Source organism: Andrographis paniculata, unplaced genomic scaffold, assembly GCF_009805555.1.
Source record: "Andrographis paniculata isolate CXL003 unplaced genomic scaffold, ASM980555v1 Contig52END, whole genome shotgun sequence".
Classification (NCBI taxonomy): domain Eukaryota; kingdom Viridiplantae; phylum Streptophyta; class Magnoliopsida; order Lamiales; family Acanthaceae; genus Andrographis; species Andrographis paniculata.
In genome coordinates, this window is record NW_026137587.1 from 6574413 (window position 1) to 6596527 (window position 22115).

The window sequence follows — 22115 nt, forward strand, 5'->3', positions numbered from 1 at the left end:
ATATTTATTTATATTACATTAAGTACTTATTTTTAGTTATTATAATTTTTTTTTTTTTTACAATTTTATGATTATTTGAATGTAATTTGAAAAACAAGAAAAAAAAAAGTTTAAATTCCATATTTTAAGTACAGTGCTAAAATTTGGGTGGTATTTAGAATTCTTGAAATCTTGTATTCGGTTTATTTTTATTTTTATTTTTTTATTATTTTAAATAAAAATTTTATACACAATTCTTAAGTAAATATATGTATTTCAAATACCACATCAAATCACAGTTATACAAATTTAAACCAAGCACACTCAATGTAAACATGCATTGCAAATTGGACTAAATATCTTGAAAAAAATAGATATATATATATATATACATTTAAAAATATAGATATTAAACGTGATATTCTTTGAAGGAAAATTTTTAATAAATAATAGTATACACTAACGAGGAGTGACCTAAATATTTTATCGTTTTGGTGCATGCAGTTGCAAGAAAAAATCATAGAATGTTTGGTTTCAGCGTAAGAACACTTGCCAATGGCCTCGGTTCGCCGCGCTCCACCGGCTCTCCCGGTTCCGCCTCCGGCTCGCCCAGCCGGCCCGATTCCCCCAAAGGCCACGAGGTCGGGGAGATCGACACCCGGGCGCCCTTCGAGTCCGTCCGGGCTGCCGTAAGCCTTTTCGGCGACTCCGGCTCTCCCCGCGCAAGGCCCGTCACCAAAAAGACCAAGGCGGAAGAGGTATTCAGACAACATATAATTTATATTAATACAACACAAATATTTTTATAAAAAAAAGTAACAAGAAAAAGTAAAGGAGCATTTATTTTTTTGCATGTAAATTTTTTAATATTAGTATTATATTAGGTTATAGCGGAAAAAGATAAAAATAATGTTATTATTATGTGTAATACAAAAGTAATGACATTTGTATAATATATTGTAAATTAAAAAAGTTAGTACACTTGTTAAATTAGAAAATGATTCTCTTACTTAAATTAGAAAATGATAGTTTTATTTTGAGACGAAAATAAAGGTATAACTAAATAATACAAAACAATAGTCTTACACTGCACATGCTACCGTTAATTTGCAGCAAAAATTGCTCGAAAAGGAAGCGCAGCACCACGTGATCTTACGCGAACTCGATCACTACAAAGATCAGCTGCAGGCGGCGAAAGCCGCCAAGGCGGAGGCGGCGCGCGACCTCAAGTCGGCGAACGAAACCGTCCAACAGCTCACCAACAAACTCGAGGCGTTAAGCGAATCGAAGCAAGATGCAATCCAAGCGACGGAAGCTGCGAAAGCTCGCGCCATGGAGCTCGAGGAGAAGAAGTCGATTCAGGCCGATTTGGGCGTCGACGCCTGGAAATCCGACGTCGATGCCGAGAGAGAACTCTACAAGTCGTCGTCGCAGGAACTCATCAGCTCCAAACAGGAGCTCACGAATCTCCGGCAGGACTTCGACGCCGCCCTGGAGGCGAAACTCGCCGCCTTCCAGGAAGCGGAGAACGCCGCGCAGGCTGCGCAGGCGAACCAGGAGACGCGCGAGCAGCTCTTGGGGGAAGTCGCTGTTTTAAACAAGACGCTCGAGCAAGTCAAGCTCGCGTCGCTCCAGGCCGAAGAGGACCACATGAAACTCATCGCCGAGAAGGAGATTCACCTCATCGTTCATAAGACCGCCAAGGAAGCCGCCGAGGAGGAGATCGAGCGGCTGAAACATGAATACGGAGACGACGAGAATCTACAGGAGAAGCTCGAAGAAACTAGCGTCGCGACGGAGGTTTTGCAGGAGCAACTGAAGGGGGTGCGGGCGTCGGATTTGAATTCGTTAACAGAGTTGCAGTCGGAGCTCAACGCCGCAAGAAAAGAACTTAAAGAATCGACGGATGAAGAGGCGGTGATCAGGAATTTCGTGCTTTCGCTGACTCTGCAACTCGAGGAAGCGAGGAAGAAGCTTCCAGAATCAGATAAAATCGCGCTGGAAGCAGAGACAAAGGTCGAGCAGTTGCAGTTCGATTTGGAGAACACGAAGGCAGAGCTCGACGCCGCAATGTCGAGGGACATTATAAGCGAAACGCAAGCGCAGCTGAATAAGTTACTGAAAGACGCCGAGAAGGACAGAAGCGAAGCGGAGAAGATAACGAAGGAAGTCGAGTCATTATGGGAAGAAGCCGAAGCAGCTAAGGTTGCATCGAAGGAAGTCGACGAAAAGCTCGAAATGGCGATCAAGGAGGCGGAGGCAGCGAAAGTCGCGTCAAAGCAAGCAGATGATCAAATTTACAATTCTCCAAGAGGTGATGTCGACAAAGATTCAGGGAGCATCCCGATCAGGAAGATCAAGCTGTCGACGGAGGAATTCAAGTCGATGAACAATAAGATCGAGGAAAGTACAAAGCAGGCGGACGAGAAGGAAGCGATTCTAATGGCGCAAATACAGAGCCTAACCGATCGCAAGAATGAAGTGCAAAAGAAAATTGAGGAGTTATTGAAAGAATGTGAGGCTACACAGTCGGAGATCGAGGATGCCGAGAAGCAAGCCGAGGTGGCGGAGGTCGCAAAATCAGTCGTCAAGAAAGAGCTTGGGAAATGGCTCGAGACGGGACACGGAGAAGCAACTTCTATACCTGAAGAAAAATGAAAACGATCCCGCCAACGGGATTGTTAACCTTTCACTCGATGCGTTCGAATGTCTATCATCCTATCATCGAAAGTAAATACGATCTTAAGTGTAAGACGAGGAGCAAAACTTCGAATGTTTATAAACAGATCGGATTGCTCGAACAATCAAACGAAGTATTTCCATCCGCGAAAAGAAAAAAACACACGGAAATGAACATCGAAGAGCTTATAACAAACGGATAAAAACAGTGCGGGATTCTAACATTCGCTACGCTTTCTTTACAACTTGCGATAATCTAACACGAACCAGAACCGAGTGTAACAAATACCTGGTTAACGCAATTTATTCCATTGCCGGGCAGCGTGTATTGAACACAGCCTCGTACTGTTTCCTCAACGATGAAACGTTCGTAATTAAATACATCAAGACTGGTTTGTTCAGCGCTTATCATCGACGACTGTCAGGCCCTTCAAAGAATCCCGAGATTCTGCAAGACCCTTGAATTTCTCCAGCTCGGATTCTAGAATCTTTGCAATGTCTTCTTCATCGGCGCCTTCAGGCAAAGTAACATGCACAGACCCCTGTTTTAAGGGCTCGACTGGCAGACGAACCAAGAACTGCTGCTTGACATAACTGTAGAGCTGTTGATGGAACGGATGATCCAACGAGAAGCAATTCTCGGCGCCATTGTCTGTATTTTTTGAAGATCCCGAAGATCTCCTCCGGCAAAAGTGAGGAAGGGAGGAATAATCCATTATCTGCACCACAAAAACACAACACATATTGTTAATCGATATAAAAATGTCGCGTCCAAGATTGATATATTACCTTCAACAGATCATCCTGCCCACAGCCGGACAGTACATCGATTTTTCTTCTTGTCCTCTCATGAAGAAGCGGCTTCACGACCTTCCAACAAGCCGAAAAGACATACGGCGCATTCACAATGTAATAAGTTTGAGTCTTCTCCGGGTAGTTCAGATCATCGATGGAAGAAATAGTTGTCAAAATCTGCACATAACTGATGCTAAGTGCCATAACTTCGATTCCTCGAAGAATCTAGGAACATTGTTCACCTTGATGCTAGTGTACCTTTATCTGGTTCAATGCCGAGAGCTTCAACCCAGTCATATCCATAATCTTTATGCATTTGCTAACGTGCTTCCCATATTTTTTTGTCGCAGCCCGCTGAAATAACGACAGCAGGATAATTAATCGAATTCAAGATTGCGGAAAGAGAGCACGAGAATGCTCACCAAAATCACACGATCGCGATATTCATTGACCTGGATGTGGGATTGCACGTAATAATGTACCTAAAACGGACACAAACAGCACGAAAAATAAACTAATAATCGTTTACATGAACGTCGATGGTTACTGCTTAATAGATGAGACTCACCGATGCTTTGTCTAACGTGCTGAGCCCTGCGCCGATAGCAAAGACAGGGATGCCCTGCCAAAATGGCTCCAATTTTAGTCGTGCGATCAAATTGAAATTACAGAAGACATATGCGAATAACATCATCGAACTTGCTTCAATTCTATCGTATTTATACCTCGTGCGAGTAACCAGACAGCCCTATGAGCTGAGAATCGCGTATTCCTCTGTAAAGCTCTACAGGAACGATGGGTTTCTGTCAAAAAAAATAAAAAAATAAAAAAGAATAGCAAGATTTTCGACATCTTCAGTGTCCAAGTTTTTGAGGTGGTTCGAAGAATGAAAACAGTTCCTTTCAGTTCTTAAAAAATGAATGAACAAAACAAAACAGAGATAGCAAAAGCCATGGATGCGAACTTAAATATTAAAAATGCATAAAAGAGACAAAACAGCGAAATGTAACAAATCAGTTTAGAACTCTAAAGATGCAAGAAATCGCACAACGAATAAATTTACTACTTACAGCCAGCATGTCGTCGATGTTATTTTGTACTCTCCAGTTCAGGCAATCAACCAACTGAAATATCGAATCAACCAGCAACGAATCAGTTTAGAATTCTAGAACATATGCTAAGTAGAAAGAATTGATATTAATCGAAATTCCTTGCTGACCATCTTGTGAGCTTTAGCAACATTTCCTTCTCTTGCCTTAAGGAATCGTCCCAAAGTTTCATGAGGATATCCTTGATGCATATTCTGTGAATCGATAAATGCTAAAAAAAGGATTACAGATGTGCGCTACTATGCGATCCAAGTCAACCAAATCAAACAAGAAATTGCCACAAAAAAAACAATTAAGTGATGATCCATTCAACTGAAATGAATCTTTTTCACAGATTTGGCTCAACTCATATATCTGGATCAGTATTCTATGATCATTGCCACACTTACTATAAAGAATGGTGTGTGTACTGAAACTTGAAAGACATCATCATCAACAGTATATAATATATATATATATTGATGGATCACATAAATCACACAATGGATCGACTTGCATCACTTTGGGTAAGATTATCAAATTAAAAGAGAGAGACTTTTTTGTTTCTTTTCATATTATCACCAAAATTGATATAGCAGATCAGCAACACAAGATCACCCAAAATCCAACCCACACACACATATATATATGTGTATATATAAATATAGAGAGAGAGAGTTGAAAACAGATTCAAACCTGGAATGTTATTTTGAGGGATTCATCAACTGCAAGGAAAGGAATTAAACAAACATAAGCAATGCTGCCATTAAAGAAAGGTGAAGAAAAAGAGGATCAACAAAGACAGACAGACAGACCTTCCTCCATTAATTCCTCAAATTGCTTGAGGGCTTCTTGTGGAACCACAGCCATTCAGCACCACTTTTATATCAGTTAATCCCCACAGTTTATTCAATTCCCAATTGCATATCCCAGCACAAGTTTCTCCTTTCCCCTTTCTTGGTTAAAAGGGAGGAAAAAACTACAGGCTAGAGAGAGAGAGAGAGAACAAGAGAGAGACAAAGGAGGCCAAATATTCCAACTTTTAATTCAAGAAATATACATAGAGAGAATTAAAATAGAAGTTAAAGAAGGTCAAGAAGCCCCCACAGCCCCTCTTCTCTACCACTCCTTCCCCTTCTCAAGATTTGGGGGAAATAAAAAATTAAAAAAACCCTAATCAAATCCGTACTCCTCCTTGAAAATTAATTCATACAAATTATCCGATCTTGGATTCTTTCCAACGAAAATGGCTATCGAGTGATGACGAGACAGCGACGAATTAAATGCAGCAAACCTCTATAAGTCTGTCTACCATTAAAGAGAAAAGAAAACTCCCGCAATGGTGAACAGCCGCACATTCTGCTCCCAGCAAAGTTGACTTGAATGCAGGAACAGGATGATCGGCAATTTGGGAATTAAATTAATCGACGAAAATATTGCTCAGATCCCGAAGTATATATATTTAAGCTTTTTTTTTTTTTTTTTCCTTCGAATCGTTAAAGTTGAAAACTATGAGGCAGAAAGAAATCAGTCGCTAATAAGGAAATTAATAAAGCAAGGTCAGCTTTTTGGAAGTATTTTGTACAAAAGTTGCAACTGTTTAGGCTAATGTAAGACTTTTAAATTGTCTTATTTATATATATAAAAAAAACTTCTAAATATTACACTTCGTTACACTCACACTATTTTATGTCAAAGAATAGGATTAAATGAGATGTAATATTTACAGTAATTTGGACATAATAATAAAAATGAAATTAATAGGAAAGAGGAAGTTATTATTTTAATTATTCAAACAATTTCATTTCCTTAAGTATTCATTACACATTATAAATATATTCATATTTATTTTACCTATCAATATATCATATGTACAAGATAGTACAAGATAAGTATTTAATTTCTAAATAAACGGAGAGAATATTTATTTAAGTTATATCAAGTAATTATTTTATATTTAATTTTTATTATTCCTAAATCTATTTAAAATATTTTCAAATGATAGCAACGTGAGATTTTATTTACTTATAATTTTTATTTTTTTTAAAACTATATTATATGTAATATATTTTTATTTAAAATACAATATTAAAAATTTAGGCCCTTTTTGAAGTTTAATTTAATTTTATTATTTAAACATAGTAAAACTTTTAAAAGTTAATTTATGTATAAAAAAACACTTTGATTATTATTGAAATATTTTCAAAAATATATTTATATACAACCAAAAAATTTATGGATTTGTTTTTATTTGAATTTAAATTTTTATTAATATTAGTTTAAATAGTGGAGGGTTATAATTTGAAATCTTATATTTATATTAAGAATTTAAATAATGCCCCAGTAATTTTGATTTGAAATTAAAAGAACAAACAAACAAATTTACTTTGTAGTTATATCAAGTTGGAATTTTCTTAGTTTTTAAAAATTATCTCCTCCGCGTGTATATGGTAATATTATATATGCATATCCATATTATAATAAGGGTAGTTAATGGAGTTGTTATTTTTGACAACAAAATCAAGACTATAAACTTTTTATATTACTAAATCAACGAATATTTATACAGAAAGTAAGAAATTTTAATATAATATATAGTTCATATTTTACTATACAATAATTATTTTTATTAATATTTATTTTAATTATTTATTAATTATACTTTATTTAAATTTTGATATTTACAGTAACGAGCTTCTGGTATATGGGACGGATTGAGTATTATAAATATAGGATTAGAAGTACAATTTACCAATAAAAGCAATTTGAAATGTCATTCACAAGTTGCTAATTATTTGGTATAGATAATTTGTCAGTGTGCCAAATTGATAGGTCCAATCACAATTTAAAATTTTGTCCAAAATAATTAATGGCCACGAACTAACAAAAGGCATTGCAGTCCCAATCCCTGATTAATTAATTAATTAATTATCGCCACGTATTTGTAACGTAATTTTAGAATAACAACAATATATTCTTTTTTCAATCATACGCTTCAATATTCCTTTCGATCATATATATATTATTCAAAAAAAAAATATATTTTGAAAACAACGTTGATTGCCATTTTAAAAAAACATTACCATTCCACTGTTACTCTTCCTAATTTAAAAATAAATAATGATTTATGGAAAAATTTAAATACATATATATATATTTGTATATTATTTCTATAAGAACATGAAATTAGAGGGTGTGGGTGTGAGTATTTATCAAACAGTTGAAGTGTGTGCTTTCAGTGTTTAATTCGGTTGGCCATCCAAAGATAGGAGTATTATTATGACATCAAATTCACATGTATTCTATTCCAATTCCATTTAACATTCCTTACTATAACAAAGATAGCTAGTTGACATTTTTTTTAATATGAACTTATCAGAATTTTGAACCCATAAACTTACAATCACGGATGAACTTATTGGAATTTTGAACCTATAGTCTTAGATCACGAGTTCATCCCTACATCATCAGAATATCCTTGCGGAACTATATTATTATTATTATTATTATTATTAAGCTTTGTGTGGTATAGAAGCGAGAGAGAAAGGAGGGTCACAATTAACCAATTAAATGCACAATGGGCTGGCTGGCTGTCCAAAAATTTGGTCCTACAATGTCTCAAATCCAACAAACTTTCTTCCAAAAAATTATACACACATTCATAATCTTTACCAGACGACATTCATTATCAATCTATCACCAAAAACTCAACTGTGGCCATGTGATAGACCCACCCCCACCCCACACAACACACTGCTTTCAAACCACTCTAAAAGTATATAATTTTACTATATGGAATTATCGATATTCGTCGCTTTGTACGAACCTTTTCATCATCCGCCAACGGTGGCTCAACCAGCAGCGGTTGTGGTTCAACATTGTTCAGGACAGGTTCAAGCGACAGTCGAATTAGAAGAAATCAAACTCCAGATATTTACCACCGCCATTCTGATTGGCATTCCCCTGTGCAGTTGGATGAGGTATCCGGGCATAGTCGACAGGCCTCGGGATGTCAGGAGGGGTGGCGCATCGAATCAACGCCCAATTCACGCCTTCGAAGAAGGGGTGCTGCTTTATTTCTGTAGCACCTCTTTTGTACGCAAGTCGATGCTGGGGCTCCTTGACGAGCAAGCCTCTGATCAAGTCCCGAGCAGCAAAGCTGACCATGGGTGCCTCTGGAAACCGAAGAGGTTGTCCCACAACGTTCAACAACGTGGCTCGGTTGCCAGATCCTTTAAAAGGAGTTCTCCCGAACAAAAGTTCGTATAAAAAGATTCCCAATGTCCACCAGTCAACGGGGCTACCATGGCCTTCGCCTTTGATTATCTCGGGAGCTAAATACTCATGAGTTCCAACGAAGGACATTGACCGAGCATCGGTTGGCTCAGCAATCAGCTCCGGGAGTGGGCTGATTTGGCTCCGGATTTCGGTTTTTGGCCTCTGATCTTTCTTGGATTTAGAGAAAAGGAAACCGGGAGAAAAGCATGTTGGTGCCACAATGCATGAGGGTTGAATGCAGGAGGACGGTTCGATGCATCCATGCTTAGAACTGTCATTGGAATTTCTACGATGAGGATCTACAACGAAAGAAGTGCTCTTCACCAGAGTTGGGCTAACAGCACATTGAAGTGACAGATCAAAGTCTGATAGCATTATATGTCCATCGTCCCTCACAAGAACATTTTCGGGCTTCAGATCACGGTAGACAATGCCAAGCATGTGCAGATACTCGAGCGCTAGGAGCACCTCCGCAACGTAAAATCTGCCACAGATTTGAAAATGTTTGCAGTGAAACAAGAGCATGTAAGAAATTTTGAAGGATGCGGTATTAAGTAAGAAAAATCAATTCTATAAAATTGCGAAGCTCTTACTTTGCTGCTTGCTCGGAAAAATGTTTCCCTGGTTGTTTCTGTCGGAGAATGTGTAGGTCTCCTCCAGGGCAGAATTCCATCACCAAACTTGAAAACTTTTCTGTTTCGAAATAGCTGTAGAGGGTTGGAAGAAAGGGATGGTCCAGGGAATGCAATATTTCTTTCTCCGTTTGAGCGCGGAGAAGCTTTTTGCGACTTGCTAAAGAAGCCTTGTCCATGACTTTCATTGCAAAGTAACATTTAGTGCCACTCAACTCAGCCAGATAAACGCTTCCAATATCTCCAGAACCGAGTCTTTTCAACAACATGAAATGGCTCAAAGCCAAGAAGCCATACCTGGCTCGGACAGCTTGTATAGCTTCCCACCGCACATCATTTGCCTTGTGCGGCTTGTTGATGCTGGTGCTAAAATTGCTACAAATGCTTTCATCACTAACGTTACTACTAGTACTTCCTCGACAGAAGCTGCTCTTTCCACTCTCAATGATATCTACGCGGTCAGTTATTTTGGCACTTCCACTGGTTTTCGTTATACTGTTGGCTCCATCACTAGTCTTTACAGAAACAGAACTGTTCTTCACACTCCCAAGCCCAGATGATTTCTTTTCTTGATCCGTATATGCTTCCAATGAGCTTCTCAACTCAAGATCTTTGGGTGTTGTTGCTGGTTCGGACATAACAAAGTCTAAGTTCCCCGACAAACTATCTTCCTTCGGCATCACAGTTGTCAGTTGTTCAGGTTCTGCTACACTGACTGTTCAATATTGATCAGCTTGAGTAAAATAGTCTTGACACCTGCGAAAGGTAAAATTGTGCTGATTCAATGGTGAGCATCAATGTTTGAGGCCCCAAAAAACAATTGATTACTTGAGATTATATTAAACTGATGCAGCAGAGACCATTATAGCTACTATGCCCATGATGTTACTCAATCAGTAATATTAACACAATCAAGATGATTACTCAGACACACCTCATATCCATCAACTCAAAAAAAATGGAAGAAAACCAGAGACTGATTTTAATCCAATCTGCAGAACATATTATCCCGTGTAATTCAAAAGCCGCGAAAAACTTTAATCAAACATCAATTGAACACAGAGAAAGTAAGGTAGCAATTAGATAAGTTGTGATGACAAAATAAAGAGTACCAGTCAATCACACAAACACACCCTTTTTTTTTTTTTTTTTTCCCACAAAAGAGGCTTTGGCAAAGTTAAAAAACAACCCCATTTCCATCAAATTTAAAGCACGAAAAAGTGTCAAAAGAAGAAAAGCCTATCAAGTAGAATTCACGTAGCGAATTAATGACCATAGAAGAAAAAACAAACCCAAAAGCAATGAATCAAGTCAGCTGTTTGTAAAAATGCAACCGTATTTTAGATGACATACCCCAAAAAGAAACAAAAAATTGTAAAATGAAGCTCCACAGCAGCCTGATTCTCCCGTAGAAATCAGATCTCGATCACGAACCTACATTTAAACGGATAAACTCACCACCAGATCCAGAACAGAGAGTGAACCACGCATACTAAGAGAATCTTAAACCAGAGGACAAGAATACACCCAAAAAAACGCAAAGGCTGACAACAAGAAAGAGAAGGATAAAGAAAAAGCACCTCTAATTTCGCATGGAACAGAATTTTTCAGAAATTAGCTTTAGGACTGTGAAAAAGAAGAAGGCACTACAGAAAAGAGAGGAACTGCTCCATGGCTATGCCTCATTGTTGGTTTTTGTACCCGTGACCATTGAGGCTGTGACAGCAACCAACAACTGGACGAGAGGGAACCATAATTATTACTGCAAATTAAATGCTTCAAATTACCATAACAACAACAACAACCAACAAGTCAAATCATTAGAGGTGAATGAATCAAACCGCAGTTATAAGGTTTTCATCCACGTCCTCAAACCCTGAACAAAAAACCAACAGTAATAACTCGCAGTATTCGATTCACACTACCTACGGCGGCACTCAATCACGATGCTGAGACACCAGAAATCACATCGATCACTTCAGTTCTGAATTCTGACCAGGAGTTTCCCGCAGCTGCTTCCTCCCTAAATTTTGCGCGAATTGAAGGAACCGTGAATTAATGGATAGGGAGACAACTCCATAAATACCACCACAACTGATTTGAACAGGTGATGTGAAGAGAGGGGACCAGCATTGATGGATGGGATGGAATTATCGGAGGAATAATTTTCTCAGATCATCACATAGGGAAGACGGGAAACTCCAATTTCCATTAATGCTGTTTTCCGTAAAACCGAAATGGAAAAGAATAATATTTAAATACGATACAGACTTACAGTGAAGTGATCATTATTCGCACTTTCCTCTACGATGATAATAATAATAATAATAATTTATTTTTGAATAATTAATAAAATAAACAAAATATCCAATGCTCCACGTTGAGTGATTTTGCTCTTAATGAGTGATTTTATTGTAAGATTTTACTCTTTATATTAGTATTTTAATTTTATTTTTTTAAAAAAAATATCAAATCAAACAACTATTTTAATTCAAAATCAAAATCCAAAATAAAAACCTCACAAGTAAACACACACGTTATTTTAATTAGTTTAAATACAATATATTTTGAAAATTAATAAATAATATAAAAATAATTTTAAGTGTATAAATAAACCGAGCTAATATTTTATACTATTTAAGATGCAAGTAGTTAAAATTCAGCATATACCTCAATACAATAATTAATCATATTATTAATTAATTAATTAATTATTAATTATGTAATATAATTATACCATTAATTAAACATCAACACCGGTGCTGAATTAACGGTTGGATTTTAATATGCTGCATATGAGTTCAGTATACGCTGAATTGAAATCCAACCATTAATTATTTAAATCTAATCATCTTAATTAGAAATATATATATATATATATATATATAATAAATCAATGGTTAAGGGACTGAATTCGAAAATTTAGCATATCATTTGTATTGTTCATGTATATATATATATATGTCACCATATGATCCAATTCTCATTCTTATCAATTTAAATTTAGTTCTTAATTACTAATTTTTTCTAACCATATTTTAAGGAAAATATGTTTTGCTATTTTTCTCTAAAGAATCAAATAGATTATTATTATTTTAACACGTACCTGCGTGTTTGTTTGGAGGATTCTATTCATCTTATTTTTTCAAAAATATCAAATCAAACACTTATTTTTTTTATTTTTTATATTGAATTAAAAATTAATTTTATATTCAAAACGTCGAATAACACCTATTTATATCACATCATACAACTATTCAAATTCAAAATTTTTACTGTTCAAATCTGAACTCAAAATCCAAACTCCAGACAAACACACCAGTAATATATGTCTCAAAATGTCTTACATATATAATATATTTATTGTGTGTAAATGTCAAAATCAATACAATATATAGTAAGAAATAATTATTTATTTCTTAAAATTTCTTAGGGTAATAATAAATTTTAATAATAGAATGTATGCAACGTTCTGCATGCATTTCTTCTGACTACGTTTGCCCTTCTCCCTCGCCTCGCCTCTTCAATTTTGTTTCTCTTGCTTTCGTACGGGAGGAGGAGCAGAATTGATCCGCACGCCTCCATAATCCGAGTTCCAATCCACCGGGGAAGAGAAGATCACCGCCGCTTCGATTCATCGCAAGCAGCAATTAACTTGAATCCATCCATATGTAGTAGTTAATTTATTCGTCTCTTCAATTTCCAGTTTCGAAACCCTAATTTTTGCTATCCTTTTCAATTTCCATGTTTATTTTGTGAAATTCATGGTTTTCCTTCCCATTTTCTCCCAGGTTCCGTAGGGTTTGCTAATTCTTGTCATAGATTTTGCTTTGGTTTTCGTGTTAGCATGTTCTGTGATTTTTTTATGGAAAAAATTTCCCCCCAATGTGACGAGCGATTCCGCGTTGTTTTTGGCAATCGATTGATTCGTATTGCGTTGATTCTTCTGTGTTGAGATGAAGCTCCTTGTCCGATTAATCGAAGCCAGGAACATTCCGGCGACGGGTCCGAACGGATACGGCGATCCGTACGTGAAATTGAAGCTCGGGAAGCAGAAATTCAGGAGCACCGTCGTGAAAAAACGCACCGACCCGACCTGGTGCGAGGAATTCACTTTCAAAGTCGAAGATCTGAAGGAGGAGCTAATCGTGTCTGTTCTGGACGAGGACAAGTACTTCAACCACGACCACGTCGGGCAGATCAAAGTCCCCATCATTAACGTCTTCGAAGCCAAGGATCAGTCCCTCGGCACATCCTGGTACAAATTGCATCCCATTAACAATGGCAAGAAGGCCAGGAACACTGAATGTGGTGCGTATTAACCTTACATAATCCATTTCTGTTCATTCTTTGTTAGAATAATAGCATGAAACTCGAACAATTGCTCTGTTCTAAAATGACAGGGGAAGTTCTCCTCACCATTTGTTTCGCACAGAGCAGCCCCGCCGACGCGCCACTTGTTGGAGATTCCGAAGCCTTGCTAAGGAAGTGTCCCAGCACTCTGCATACCTCACCTTCCGGAACATTCTCGCCGGCAAGGTTAGAAGACCCTGGCGCCACGCCTCCGGGGCCTTCCAAAGAGGATAAGTCGACATTCGCCAACAGAATTGCCAACATGTTTAATAAGAATGTGGATTCATCGCCGGTTGGAGAAAGGGACGATCCATTGCCAGAGCACAAGAGCATTTTTTCGGCGTATTCAGAGGAGCAATCAACATCGCTTAGTTTCGAAGAAGTGATGAGAATCTTGGAGGCGAAAGAACAACAACAAGGAGGCGAAATCCCCGATCCTTTACCGGGAGGGGTGGTTCTCGATCAACTATACTCTCTGGCGCCACATGAGCTGAACTCGATGATCTTTTCCTTGGATTCGTCCTTTTGGAAGTCGACAGCTGACGCCGTGGGCTCAACAGATCTGCAAATAGGGCAGTGGAGAGTTGAAAGCAGCGGGGCAAGTATCAAAAGAGTCGTGTCTTATACTAGAGCTCCGACGAGAATAATCAAAGGCGTGAAGGGTATAGAGGAGCAGACATATTTGAAAGGCGATGGTAAGAGTTTCGCCGTCTTAGCCAGCGTGGACACACCGGATGCGCCGTATGGGAAGACATTCAAGGCAGAGGTTTTGTACTGCATTACTCCGGGGCCAATGCAGCTGTCGGGACAGCCGTCTGCCCGGCTTGTAGTTTCGTGGAGGATCAACTTCCTGCAGAGCACGATGATGAAAGGAATGATCGAAAGCGGCGCAAAGCAGGGGCTAAAGGATAACTTCGAGCAATATGAGAAGATCCTATCTCAAGTTCTGAAGCCTGTAGTAGTTCATGATGTTGCTTCCGAGAAGGACAAGGTCTTGGCGTCGCTCCACGCCGAGCATCAGTCTGATTGGAAGCTCGTCGTGCAGTACTTGATGAACCTGACTGTCATTTCGGCTGTAGCATTGGGTTTCTTCATCGCAGCGCATATCTGGCTCGCTATGCCGGGCAAAACTCAAGGACTTGAGTTTGTTAGCCTTGACTTGCCGGACTCTGTTAGCGAAGTGATGGTGTCGGGAGTGCTTGTTTTGATCGGAAAACAGACGCTGGAGTTATTCTCCCGATTCATGCATGCCAGGATGCTGAAAGGTTCGCTTTATCCCTTAAAACTTAAGTTTTTATGACATTTAACATGGTATCAGAGTCGGAACGTCCTATGTTTGCAATTTATATAGGCAGTGATCATGGAATTAAGGCGCGTGGAGATGGCTGGTTGCTCACGGTCGCCTTGATCGAAGGGAGGAGCTTGATAGCCGCCTACTCGGCTGGATTTTCGGATCCTTATGTGGTGTTTACGTGCAATGGGAGGAAACGAATGAGCTCGACTAAGTTTCAGAGGTTGGATCCTCTTTGGAATGGTGAGTTCAATGTTCTTACAAGTTTGTCATTTGCAGACACTCATTTTTTCCATTGTTGCAGAGTTCTTTGAGTACGATGCAATGGATGAGCCTCCGTCGCTGTTGGAAGTAGAAGTTTTCGGCTTCAGCGGGCCTTTCGCCGAAGCTAAATCTATCGGACGCGCTGAGATCAACTTCTTGAATTCCAATTTTTCGGAGCTATCCGACATGTGGATTCCTCTTGGGAGAGAGATGGAGTTCGGCTGCGAGCCGAAGCTCCATGTAAGAATTTTCTTGGAGAACACGAAGGGTGACGACGCGGTGAAAGACTACACTACTAAGATGGAGAAGATGGTCGGAAAGAAGGTAAAAACAGAGCTGATCTGAGCACTCTTTTTTAACCATACTTACTTGATTCAATCAAGGATGGATGATCATCGACTATTTTGCTGGGCAGATGAAACCGCGTTCGACTCAAACAAACGCCGCCTTCCAGAAGCTTTTCGGGCTACCTCCGGAAGAGTTCCTCATCAATGACTTCAATTGTAACTTGAAACGAAAAATGCCGCACCAGGTATTATACTGAATTACATTATAGTTTATTATGTGTCGATGCTAAAAGTGTTAAGGTGTGTGTGTTGTTGTGTTGTTGCAGGGTCGGGTGTTTGTGTCGCCGAGGACAGTGGGTTTCCATTCGGACATATTTGGTCATAAGATAAAGTTCTTCTTCCTCTGGGAAGACGTGGAGGACATCCAGGTCATACCTCCTCGCCTGGCGTCCATGGACATCATCATAATCTTAAAGCCTCGAAGGGGATACGATGCGCGCCATGGAGCCCGGTCGCAGGACGCCCAAGGCAGGCTGCGCTTCCATTTTCAGTCCTTCGTCTCCTCCAACCTCGCCCACCGGTAGTCAAGTCAATCCACAGCTTATTTATTTTATATTTTTGTCTTAATGATAATGAATGATGATAATGGAGGAACAGAACAATCATGGCGGTGTGGAGGGCAAGAGCCCTGAGTCCCGAGCAGAAGGCGCGAATCGCCGCCGAGGAATCCGCAGCCAACGACGCCCAAAACGGCGACGAGATGGTGGTGGAGAGCCCCCGCAGTCAGTCGGCCGGAGACGACGAGGAGCCGGCGTTGGACATGCCCGTCGTCTACTCCTCCGTCGTGTCCATTCCCGTACGTTCAAAATATTAGTATCATCAATAATTGATGTTGTCCGATCGAGCTCATTCATTCATTCAAAACTATACACGATACAGATGGGTTTCTTGATGGAGGTGTTCAATGGGGGCGGGACCGAGAAAAGCGTGATGGAGAGAGCGGGATGCCTGGACTACTTCCCGGAGCCATGGGTGCCGGACAAGGGGGAGGTGTGGCAGCGCCAAGTCCGATACCGGTTCGACGACAACCTGGTTTCCCACTACCGAGGTGAGGTGGCCAGCAGCCAGAAGAGGTGTCTGCTTCCCGGCAGAAGAAACGGCTGGCTCATCGAAGAAGTGGCGGCGCCCCATGCCTTCACGCTCGCCGACTGCTTCACAGTAGGCAGCAGACATCATATATATGTATTATATATAAATTGAGGATGGATTGATGAATGAATGAATGAATTGGTAATTGGATGAATTGTAGATTCATTTGAAGTACGTGGTGGAGAGCGTGGCCTCGAAATCGGAAGGGTGCAGCAGCATTCAGGTGTACGTGGGGATTTCGTGGGTGAAGCCGAGCTGCAAGCACAAGAAGAAGATTGCTAAGAACATCGCCGCCAATCTGCAGAAGCGCTTCCGGATCATCTCCAGCGCCTTGGAGAAGGAATACATTTCCGGGACGACATCGTATCGATGATATATATGGTCATATTACTGTATTGTATTGTATTATGATCATCTCTCTACTTTTGATTTCCGTTCCGATTCTCATTCTTTAATTTGAGATATATCATGTATTATATGTATTATAAATTAATTTTCGTATCAATGTTTATTCATAGTATTTGTTATTGTTGGAGTATTTATCATATCTTTCTTCATTTTCCCGTCAATACAATATTTATTTAAAGTGACGTGGACTTTACTATGAATATCATTTAAAATCATATACAAAAATGATTTTCCATAGTTTTTTCCTCCATTCATAACACGACTCTTACGTGTCTATTTTTACTTTCTCATCCAAGAATCTATTAAAATATATACACTCAATAGCTTACAAAAAAAATGACATCCTCTTATGACTTGGAGATGTCAAAACCTTTTTATTTTTTTAGAAAAAGAAAAAATAAAAATAAACATTATACCTATGCTTATGCCCATTAGAGGGCTCTGGTTGCCTAAAATTTTAATCCTCTAAAGTAAATAAATAATTAAAATGAATAATATAATATTATTTGACTTAATCATTTAAATTAAACATACACTTACGATAATCCAATGTAACAACAATGTACACCAAAAATTTTTCTATTAAAATATATATCAAATAACCATTGAGCACCGCGTCATCGTCCTATAATTTGCCTTCCAACGGTCATGAAAAGTAAAATCTAATCTGACGGTCATATAGAATCTTATCTAACGGTCATAAGACCCTCGATCACAGTAAAGCCGTGCACTGCACCACACCTGATAACCGAGCCCTTCGAAACAGGTCAGCCTTCCGTTTGCTGACGCGCCTCTCTCTCTTTCTTCTCTCACCCATAATTGCTCCACTCTTTCTTACCTTTTCCTCAACCATAATCAAGCCGATTCTCGAATTGGGGCCTTCTCGTTTGCAATTTCTGGGGGAAAAAGGAAAAAGGAGAGTAAATCACAATACCCCTCCAATTGCAACACCCAATCCTAATCACCGAAGGCAGATTGTTTAAACGTTTCAGAGAAAGGTGAATCCAATCGGCGCAATGTTGTGTTGTCCGTTGCCTTCTACCATGATTGTGTTTTGAAAGGTTCGAATTTCCGCGTTCGCGTCGTTGGAATATGGTTTTTTTTTGTTTGTTTCAAGTCGGATGAGATCCTCGGAATATGCGAGAATATGCTGAATGGATCGGCGGACGTGCCTTTGTTTCAATAATTAATTTATTTCAGAATCGCAAACTCAAACGCAATCTCAATTTCAATTTCATGTGTCGAATTGTGGCTCTGTTGAATTCATTGTATGTGTATTCGTGCGAATTTCTAATGCCATTTCAGGTTTCTTCTTTCAGATTCTCAATTCTCGCTTTTTAGGTTGATTAGGATGTGATTCAATATATAATCAATATTTGTAGGTATTTCCTTGCAGAATCCGTGTAGCTGCAGTCGATTGATCTGGTTAAATGTATATGATGATTGAACCTTATTGATTGCAGTCAGTTATGTGAAAAATATTGTAGCTGTTTACTTTGTTCCACATCAAGCTTTTGTTGGCTTTCAGTATCAAAAATTATTCTGACCATCTTAAACAGTCATTGCAATCCCATTAGCTCGTCGAACACTTATTTTTAAAATGCAGTGAAAAATATGTATATTTCATTTGCTGACATGTACATTTAATGGGAAGGCACTTGGAGTGGCTCATATGTAATTTTTCATTTTCGAGGGAAAATGTTGAGGATTGAAGAAAGGAGAACATTAGCCTTTTAATTATTTTGCTATTTGGTGATAGATACAAGGCATTTGAAGATGAAGGCAATGGTTTTAATGATATGGATAGTATCTTTAACCCACAATTAAGTGTTTTTTGTCCTTGAGAATTGCTGATTGGATTGTAAGAATGTTTTGCAGATGTGCTAATGAGTTGGTGTATAGTTTTCGCTAACGATGAAGGATTGATAATTTTGTTTTATCGATGTATAGGTATGGAGTGTTTTGTTATCCAGAAGAGAGAATGGTGCAGTGCCTAGATGGAGTGAAGCATCTGCTTTTTGCTGTCGTAAATTGCTGTGCATCTGAGATTAACAAGCAACATCGGGGCCTGGAAAATCCTGAAGCTCTAGCAAGGGAGACAGTGTGTATGTCATTTTATAACTTCGATTATCTGTGATCAGTGAATATTACTGCAATATGTTAAATATCAAAATGGTGTTGTTTGTTTCTCTATTTCTGGCACAAATTAGAGAAATTGGCATTTTCATGTATTATAGTGACACTAATTTCAACTCTTCGCAGAAATAATGACATTTAAGTAGAGTTCGTTCATGCATGGTTAAGGCAGTTCGGTATAAAGACAAAAGAGGTCCTCTTGTTAGTTGCTGGTTTTGTATATCTCATATACTAATTAGATGTTCTTAACATAATTAATTGCGAGTTCGAAGCCATTTATTCCCCCAAAATGCTATAAAATCAGCAGGTTTAAATATCTCGGCTATCACAAAATTTTAGTTGATGGTAGGTGGTTGTGGATAACAGGCTTAGATATTGCCATATGTATATATTGAAAATTCTTTGTACACAATCATACTGACTCATTGATTGTATGAGATGTGATGTTCTTGAAGTTTTCCCTGTTTCAACAATGTGCCACCAAACTATCTCTGCACACTCTCACGTACATTTTTACACAACTAAGAGAAATTTTGCTCAGTAGTAATTTTGTCAAGCCCTTCAATTTGTATTATACTTATCCCACCGAGTACTAATCGGTACCCACTCTTTTCTTTTTCATGCTATGTTTATGCAGTTAGTGTTAGCGAAATAGAAGCCTTGTACGAGTTATTTAAAAAAATCAGCAGTGCTGTGATCGACGATGGTTTGATTAACAAGGTAATGAATGGCATTTTTTATGACATTAGTTTTTTTATTGTGATTGTTCGCATGGAATTAGTTTATATTTTCCTCTAGTCGCTTGATACTATTAGAGCTTTCTTTTACTGCACATTCTTACTGATTAGTTCGATTGGGTATCTCTGCCTCTTCCATTTTAATTTCCTTCCAGGAAGAGTTCCAGCTTGCGCTGTTCAAGACAAACAAAAAGGAGAGCCTATTCGCTGACAGGGTTAGTCTCTATTTTCCAAATATTGCAAGTTGATTCATACATTCAGCTGATATTTTGGCAAAGTGAAAAAAGGTTGATGAAATTTTATCTCACCTAAGCTGTATCTCTCGTCTTTATTTTTTGTCTATTCCACAACACAGCTTTCCTCTTTTTCCTCCATCATCGTCAGTTCGTGATTGTTCATTGTCTTTATCCTCTCCAATTATTTGCTTTACATCCCGGATAAACCAATCCGTACATATTTTTTGTTTATATTCTCAAGGTATTTGACCTCTTTGATACCAAGCACAATGGGATATTAGACTTCGAAGAGTTTGCACGTGCCCTTTCAGTCTTTCACCCTAATGCTCCCATTGAAGATAAGATTGACTGTAAGTTTCAACTGTCCATGGTTGCTTCTCGTTCTAATGTCATTACGAGTTTGTAATTACACGTGGCACTATCTTTGTGCTTATTCCCTCGGATTCATTTGTTTCAATTTCGGATTGATTTAGTTACTCTAATGCCACAGTCTCATTTCAATTATACGATCTCAAGCAGCAGGGATTCATCGAAAGACAGGAGGTAAAAAAATTCTCAGTAAATCTAAATTTCTTGGTATGAACTATTCCATAGCTATTTTTCGGGAAATCGGTTGTTTTAGGTAAAGCAAATGGTAGTTGCAACGCTGGCAGAGTCCGGAATGAACCTATCCGATGATGTCATTGAAAGTATCATCGACAAGGTAACTACCAATCGGATCTACATCAATTTACACGTGTTTCTCCATTGCAGTCTACATTTCTTTATGTCCCGGAATACACATGCTTATTTTCATATTCTTTTCACTCGATAAAACCTTTTTAACTAACTATCGTGCGATTTCAGACATTCGAGGAAGCAGACACCAAACACGACGGAAAGATCGACAAAGAAGAGTGGCGAAGCCTAGTGATGCGACATCCGTCTCTTCTAAAGAACATGACCCTTCAATACCTCAAGTAAGTTTTGGAACAAATTTACGCCGAAGATTGAACGTATCTTTTTACTAACACGGTGAATTCGCAATGAACAGAGACATTACCACCACTTTCCCGAGCTTCGTATTTCATTCTCAAGTCGATGATACATGAAGCACCTCGACCAGAGTTTGTCGGTTGCTGCATATGTGTTAAAAAAAACTCTGGCAAAAGAAGCTCCGGCGACTCGATTGGTATGAAAATGGTGGTTTTTTATGGGCTTTATATGCCATTCTTGGAATCGAAAATGTGTGATTTGTGTTAATTTGACGAAATGTTCACTCCGAACACATTTATTGGTTCTATTATTGTGCGTTTTGTGATATGATCATGCAATGTTATGAATTTATTGAAACAATCTTGTCCATAATTGCCTACGAGTTCATCCCGTACCCCCGGGTGACGTTATTAATTTACGTATTTATATTATCTTAAAATATAATTTGTACTTTCAATTTATATTTGCGTACTTTCGGTATACATTTTATGTCGATGACAATGCAATAACAGCAAAAATACTCACTGCATATAATAAAATAAATTCGATATTATTTAGTGCAATATTACAATTTAACGTAATTTCGAAATGGCACTAACAATATGGTTACAATCATACTCCTAACGTACCGACAAAGTAACAACGTACAATAAGAGAAAGGTATATATCTATTCCCGTCGGCGGACTACTACATTGCCACACGCTCCCGGGAGTCGAGAGCCCAACCGTTTGGGCCCGCACAATCAACGGCTGTGCGAGCGGAGCCCCTGGAGTTTAACTCCTTGGACCTTCCATGACGCCGTCGGGCCCGCCTCCCAATTGTCGCAT

General features: G+C 38.6%; 5 protein-coding genes across 9 annotated transcripts; 3 read left to right on the forward strand and 2 right to left on the reverse strand.

The window, feature by feature from the left end:
* Positions 1 to 399: 399 nt before the first annotated feature.
* Positions 400 to 2870, forward strand: LOC127254550 (WEB family protein At1g12150-like). The gene is made up of 2 exons (XM_051279708.1): positions 400 to 737; positions 1093 to 2870. The coding sequence occupies exons 1-2, from the start codon at positions 504 to 506 to the stop codon at positions 2635 to 2637; spliced, it is 1779 nt and encodes a 592-aa protein (XP_051135665.1). The 5' UTR covers positions 400 to 503; the 3' UTR covers positions 2638 to 2870.
* LOC127254551 (phosphatidylinositol/phosphatidylcholine transfer protein SFH2-like) lies at positions 2736 to 6034 on the reverse strand. Its single transcript, XM_051279709.1, has 10 exons — positions 5357 to 6034; positions 5238 to 5266; positions 4673 to 4756; positions 4524 to 4577; positions 4179 to 4256; positions 4022 to 4075; positions 3876 to 3935; positions 3712 to 3807; positions 3448 to 3630; positions 2736 to 3377 (listed from the first exon to the last, which is right to left on the reverse strand). Exons 1-10 carry the CDS (start codon positions 5409 to 5411, stop codon positions 3057 to 3059), a joined length of 1014 nt encoding a protein of 337 aa, XP_051135666.1. The 5' UTR covers positions 5412 to 6034; the 3' UTR covers positions 2736 to 3056.
* A 2123-nt stretch (positions 6035 to 8157) lies between these two features.
* LOC127254810 (serine/threonine-protein kinase D6PKL2-like) lies at positions 8158 to 11655 on the reverse strand. 5 transcript variants are annotated; one of them, XM_051280106.1, is made up of 5 exons: positions 11377 to 11654; positions 11032 to 11213; positions 10805 to 10885; positions 9413 to 10207; positions 8158 to 9303 (listed from the first exon to the last, which is right to left on the reverse strand). In XM_051280106.1, exons 4-5 carry the CDS (start codon positions 10129 to 10131, stop codon positions 8451 to 8453), a joined length of 1572 nt encoding a protein of 523 aa, XP_051136063.1. In that variant the 5' UTR covers positions 10132 to 10207; positions 10805 to 10885; positions 11032 to 11213; positions 11377 to 11654; the 3' UTR covers positions 8158 to 8450. The 5 variants fall into 5 exon arrangements, with proteins under 5 accessions (XP_051136063.1, XP_051136065.1, XP_051136064.1 ...); XM_051280108.1 differs by lacking the exon at positions 10805 to 10885 and having other exon boundaries at positions 11377 to 11655; XM_051280107.1 differs by having other exon boundaries at positions 10805 to 11186.
* Positions 11656 to 12951: 1296 nt separating this feature from the next.
* On the forward strand, positions 12952 to 17168 carry LOC127254042 (C2 and GRAM domain-containing protein At1g03370-like). Its single transcript, XM_051278901.1, has 9 exons — positions 12952 to 13762; positions 13855 to 15069; positions 15156 to 15338; positions 15400 to 15683; positions 15775 to 15891; positions 15973 to 16226; positions 16304 to 16502; positions 16586 to 16864; positions 16956 to 17168. The coding sequence occupies exons 1-9, from the start codon at positions 13408 to 13410 to the stop codon at positions 17166 to 17168; spliced, it is 3099 nt and encodes a 1032-aa protein (XP_051134858.1). The 5' UTR covers positions 12952 to 13407.
* Positions 17169 to 17997: 829 nt separating this feature from the next.
* Positions 17998 to 21659, forward strand: LOC127254974 (calcineurin B-like protein 2). The gene is made up of 9 exons (XM_051280365.1): positions 17998 to 18264; positions 19154 to 19308; positions 19977 to 20059; positions 20232 to 20291; positions 20554 to 20662; positions 20803 to 20855; positions 20935 to 21015; positions 21159 to 21271; positions 21346 to 21659. The coding sequence occupies exons 2-9, from the start codon at positions 19185 to 19187 to the stop codon at positions 21401 to 21403; spliced, it is 681 nt and encodes a 226-aa protein (XP_051136322.1). The 5' UTR covers positions 17998 to 18264; positions 19154 to 19184; the 3' UTR covers positions 21404 to 21659.
* Positions 21660 to 22115: the final 456 nt, after the last annotated feature.

Coding starts and splice junctions, on each gene's coding strand:
- LOC127254551 (XM_051279709.1), bottom strand. CDS start 5,411: ATGGCTGTGGTTCCACAAGAAGCCCTCAAGCAATTTGAGGAATTAATG. Junction 5,267..5,356: donor TGAGGAATTAATGGAGGAAG/GTCTGTCTGTCT, acceptor CTTTCCTTGCAG/TTGATGAATCCCTCAAAATA. Junction 4,578..4,672: donor TTGCTAAAGCTCACAAGATG/GTCAGCAAGGAA, acceptor TCGATATTTCAG/TTGGTTGATTGCCTGAACTG.
- LOC127254810 (XM_051280108.1), bottom strand. CDS start 10,131: ATGCCGAAGGAAGATAGTTTGTCGGGGAACTTAGACTTTGTTATGTCC. Junction 9,304..9,412: donor TTTTCCGAGCAAGCAGCAAA/GTAAGAGCTTCG, acceptor AATCTGTGGCAG/ATTTTACGTTGCGGAGGTGC.
- LOC127254042 (XM_051278901.1), top strand. CDS start 13,408: ATGAAGCTCCTTGTCCGATTAATCGAAGCCAGGAACATTCCGGCGACG. Junction 15,684..15,774: donor AGAAGATGGTCGGAAAGAAG/GTAAAAACAGAG, acceptor TTTGCTGGGCAG/ATGAAACCGCGTTCGACTCA. Junction 15,892..15,972: donor AACGAAAAATGCCGCACCAG/GTATTATACTGA, acceptor GTGTTGTTGCAG/GGTCGGGTGTTTGTGTCGCC.
- LOC127254550 (XM_051279708.1), top strand. CDS start 504: ATGTTTGGTTTCAGCGTAAGAACACTTGCCAATGGCCTCGGTTCGCCG. Junction 738..1,092: donor AAAAGACCAAGGCGGAAGAG/GTATTCAGACAA, acceptor GTTAATTTGCAG/CAAAAATTGCTCGAAAAGGA.
- LOC127254974 (XM_051280365.1), top strand. CDS start 19,185: ATGGTGCAGTGCCTAGATGGAGTGAAGCATCTGCTTTTTGCTGTCGTA. Junction 20,856..20,934: donor GATTCATCGAAAGACAGGAG/GTAAAAAAATTC, acceptor CGGTTGTTTTAG/GTAAAGCAAATGGTAGTTGC. Junction 21,016..21,158: donor TTGAAAGTATCATCGACAAG/GTAACTACCAAT, acceptor GTGCGATTTCAG/ACATTCGAGGAAGCAGACAC.